Raw genomic sequence first — 3,656 nt, 5'->3', positions numbered from 1 at the left:
GAGTTCGAAGGAAAGGTCGTTTTTGCATTTTTGGTTTTTGCAACTTTTGTAAATGTGCGCCAAAGAAGGCTGAATGGCAATTAAGGTCTTCACCAGCATGTCCCAAATGCTAGCCACTGCCTTCCAAGTGTCCTTCCCCTGCAGCAGCAGAAGCAGCAGCAGCAGCAGCAGCAGCAGCAGCAGCAGCAGCAGCAGCAGCAGCAGCAGCAGCAGCGGGGGCGGCAGGAGAGCAGCAGGTTTTCTTGTTTATTGTTCAAGGTGAGCAGCAGACGACAGCAGCAAGTGAGGGAAAGTAGTGCGAGGGAGTAAGCCCCAAAGAAGCAGCAGCAGCAGCAGCAGCAGCAGTAGCAGCAGCAGCGACAGCAGCAGAAGACAAAAAGGTGCAGAAAAACAAAAATAATAAATAAAAGCTGCAGCAGCAATCTGGCGAAAAGCCCTTCATTAAAAAGAGAAAAAAAAGGGGAGAAGGAAGAAGGAGATGTTGGGAAGCAAGAAGAAGTCCAGCATTAAAAAAAAGAAAAAGAAAAAAGAAAGTGCGGGGCCCCACAGCAGCCTTGAGCTTCTGCAGCACGTGGCGGAGGCTCCTTTTGTGGCCCTCGGCGGCTTCCTGCGGACTCGCGGCCTGGCGAAACTCCTTTGCAAATTTGTTTATTGAATAATTCGTCAAATGCATTTTCAAATCTTTCAAATTCGAAAAATGCGGCTTTTCGTAAAAGTGCGTCGCCAGACGCACCAGACCCTCCCGGTGTACGTACACCTACGCTTCGCCCACACCCACGCACACGCCCCATCCTCCGCACCAGTAGCAGCAGCAGCAGCAGCAGCAGCAGCAGCAGCAGCAGAAGCAGCAGCAGAAGCAAAAGTAGCAGCTGTTTTATGTTGTCAGCAGCAGTGTTTATTTTGTGTGTTCACTGTCTTTTATTTTATTTTATTTTTTATTTATATTTATCTAATTTCGTGTTTTTGTCTTTTTCCAACTTCTTTTATCTTTTTCCCTTTTGTCTGTATTTGTTTAAAAGCAGCAGTGCCTTTAAAAGCATTTATTCAAAAAGAATTAAAAATTAATTAAAACTTTTAAATTTATTTCTAAAAAGATTTATTTAAAAAGAATTTAAAATTAATTTAAAACTTTAAATTTATTTTTAAAAGATTTATTTAGAATCAATATAAATGTTCATTGCTGCTGTACATACACTCCAGCGAGTGGAGATTAAATTTTCAACTTTTAGGGTTTAGGATTTACGCTCTAGGGTTTAGGGTTTTCGCCCTAGGGTTTAGGGTTTAAAGGGCTTAGAGTACAGCCTCTAGGGTTTGAAACTCAAGGTTTAGGGTTTAGAGTTTAGGGTTTAGGGTTTAGGGTTTAGGCGCTAGGGTTCCAAATGGCGGATTTCACATTTTGAGAATTCAAAGCTCAGCGCTTCCGGTCTAGAGTTTAAAGCCTACCCATCAGGGTTTAGGGTTTAGGGTTTAGGGCTTAGGGTTTAGGGTTTAGGGTTTAGGGTCTAGGGTTTAGGGTTTAGGGTTTGGTTTTGACCCTGAGGGGGTTGCAGCCTGCGAGGAGCACGAAGAGGCGGAGGTCCCCCTTGAGGCCTTGCAGCAGCAAGGGTTTGGAAATATACTTTTGGACAACAACTTTTTCAATTGGATTTGGATTTGAATTTGAATTTAAATTCAAAATTAAATTCGAAATTCTTTTCGTCAAATAAATTCCTTTCCCCCGACTGCCCCCCTCCGGCTTCACGATGTACGTACACCCCGCGTGCGCGCTGCTGTACGCCTTCAGCGCCCCTGCGTCTGCAGCAGCAGCAGCAGCAGCAGCAGCAGCAGCAGGTTTGCAGTACGGTGAGAAGCAGCAGCAGCAGCAGCAGCAGCAGCGGGTTTGCAGTACGGTAAGAAGAAGCAGCAGCAGCAGCAGTGACAGGTTTGCAGTAAGGTGAGAAGCAGCAACAGCAGCAGCAGCAGCAGCAGCAGCAGCAGCAGCAGCGGCAGCAGGTTTGCGGTAGAGTTAGAAAGAGCAACAAAATCAGCAGCAGCAGTAGCAGCAGCAGCAGCAGCAGGTTCGCAGCAAAATAACTAAATTAAAAAAACAAAATAAAAAAAAATATATCAAACAAATAAAATAAATAAATAAATAAATGAAAACACAATAAAATAAATAAATAAAATAAATAAAATAAATTAAATGAATTAAATAAATAAATAAAATAAAAACCTGTTGGCAAAATAAAAGTGGGGGGGAAGAAGTTGTATTCCTCTGGGTAGTAAATTTGCATGCTTTGCAGCGTCCGGGCCAAAAAGTTTTTTCTGAAAAAATGAAAAAAATAAAAGAATTAAAAAGAATTAAAAAGAATTAAAAAGAATTAAAAATGAATTTAATTCATTAAGTGAATTGAAATAAATAAAAAGAATTCAAAAACATTCAAGAAATTAAAAAGAAAATGGAAAAGAAATGACACATATTCGTATTTTCAGAGAGTATAGAGGCCATGGAGACCAAACCCTAAACCCTAAACCCTAAACCCTAAACCCTAAACCCTAAACCCTAAACCCTAAACCCTAACCTCGTGATGGCGTGAGTGCCAAGAAAGTGGTTTATCTTTTGGTAGGGTTTCATCGCCAGCAGCTGCTGCGGTGTCACTGCAGAGTCGCTCCAAAGAACATCCTGAATTAAAAACAAATTTATTTAATTGCATTTTATTAATTTTATTTATTCCTTCTATTTGTTTTACTTTATTTAGTTATTACAAATTTTATTTGTTCTCCTTTTTAGGGTTTGGGAGGGCGCATGCAAGCAGTGGGGGAAGCCAAGGTCTTCAGTTAGCTCTTTGGCTAGCTAGCTAGCTAGCCAAAGAGCTAACTCTTTAGCTAGCTAGCCAGCTAGCCAAAGGGCTATCTAGCTAACTGGATAGCCAGCTAGCTAGCCAGCTAGCTAGCCAGGTAGGTAGTGAGCTAGCAAGCTAGTGAGCTAGCTAGCTAGCGAGCCAGTTAGCTAGCTAGTGGGCTAGCTAGCTAGCTAGCTGGCTAGCTAGCTAGCTAGCTAGCTAGCTAGCTAGCTAGATACCTCGGTGGCTCGCTGGCTAGGCACCTGTCCATCTAGTTAGCTAGCTAGCTAGCTAGCTAGCTGATTACAACTTGCTAGCTAACTTGCTTGCTAGCTAGCTAGCTAGCTAGCTAGCTAGCTAGCTAGCTAGCTAGCTAGCTAGCTAGCTAGCTAGCTAGCTAGCTAGCCAGCTAGCTGGCTAGTCTGGCTAGCTGGCTGCCAGCTAGCTAGCTAGCTAGCTAGCTAGCTGGCTAGCCAGCTAGCTAGCCAGCTAGCTAGCTTGCTTGCTTAGTTAGCTAGCTAGCTAGCTAGCTAGCTAGCTAGCTAGCTAGCTAGCTAGCTAGCTGGCTAGCTAGCTAGCTAGCTGGCTAGCTAGCTAGCTAGCTAGCTAGCTAGCTAGCTAGATACCTCGGTGGCTCGCTGGCTAGGCACCTGTCCATCTAGTTAGCTAGCTAGCTAGCTAGCTAGCTGATTACAGCAGCTAGCAAGCCAGCTAGCCAGACAGCCGAATAGCTGGCCAGCTAGTTAGCTGGCTAGCTAGTTGACAAAGAGCTGGCTAGCCACATGGCCAGCTAGCTGGCTGGCTAGCTAGCTAGCTAGCTAGCTAGCTAGCGAG

General features: G+C 44.0%; 1 protein-coding gene across 1 annotated transcript in view; it reads right to left on the bottom strand.

Annotated features, from left to right (window-relative positions):
- Positions 1 to 2,561: 2,561 nt before the first annotated feature.
- Positions 2,562 to 3,656, bottom strand: part of ETH_00029860 (uncharacterized protein) — a gene marked incomplete at both ends in the record, with an annotated part of 2,094 nt that continues 999 nt past the window's right edge. The window contains one exon of the mRNA XM_013373946.1: positions 2,562 to 2,662. Within this exon, the coding sequence (XP_013229400.1) occupies positions 2,562 to 2,662 (101 nt within the window). The remainder of the gene's footprint in view (positions 2,663 to 3,656) is intronic.

This window comes from Eimeria tenella, genomic scaffold (assembly GCF_000499545.2).
Source record: "Eimeria tenella Houghton genomic scaffold, Eth_scaff183, whole genome shotgun sequence".
Classification (NCBI taxonomy): domain Eukaryota; phylum Apicomplexa; class Conoidasida; order Eucoccidiorida; family Eimeriidae; genus Eimeria; species Eimeria tenella.
This window is presented reverse-complemented; position numbering and strand designations above follow the sequence as displayed.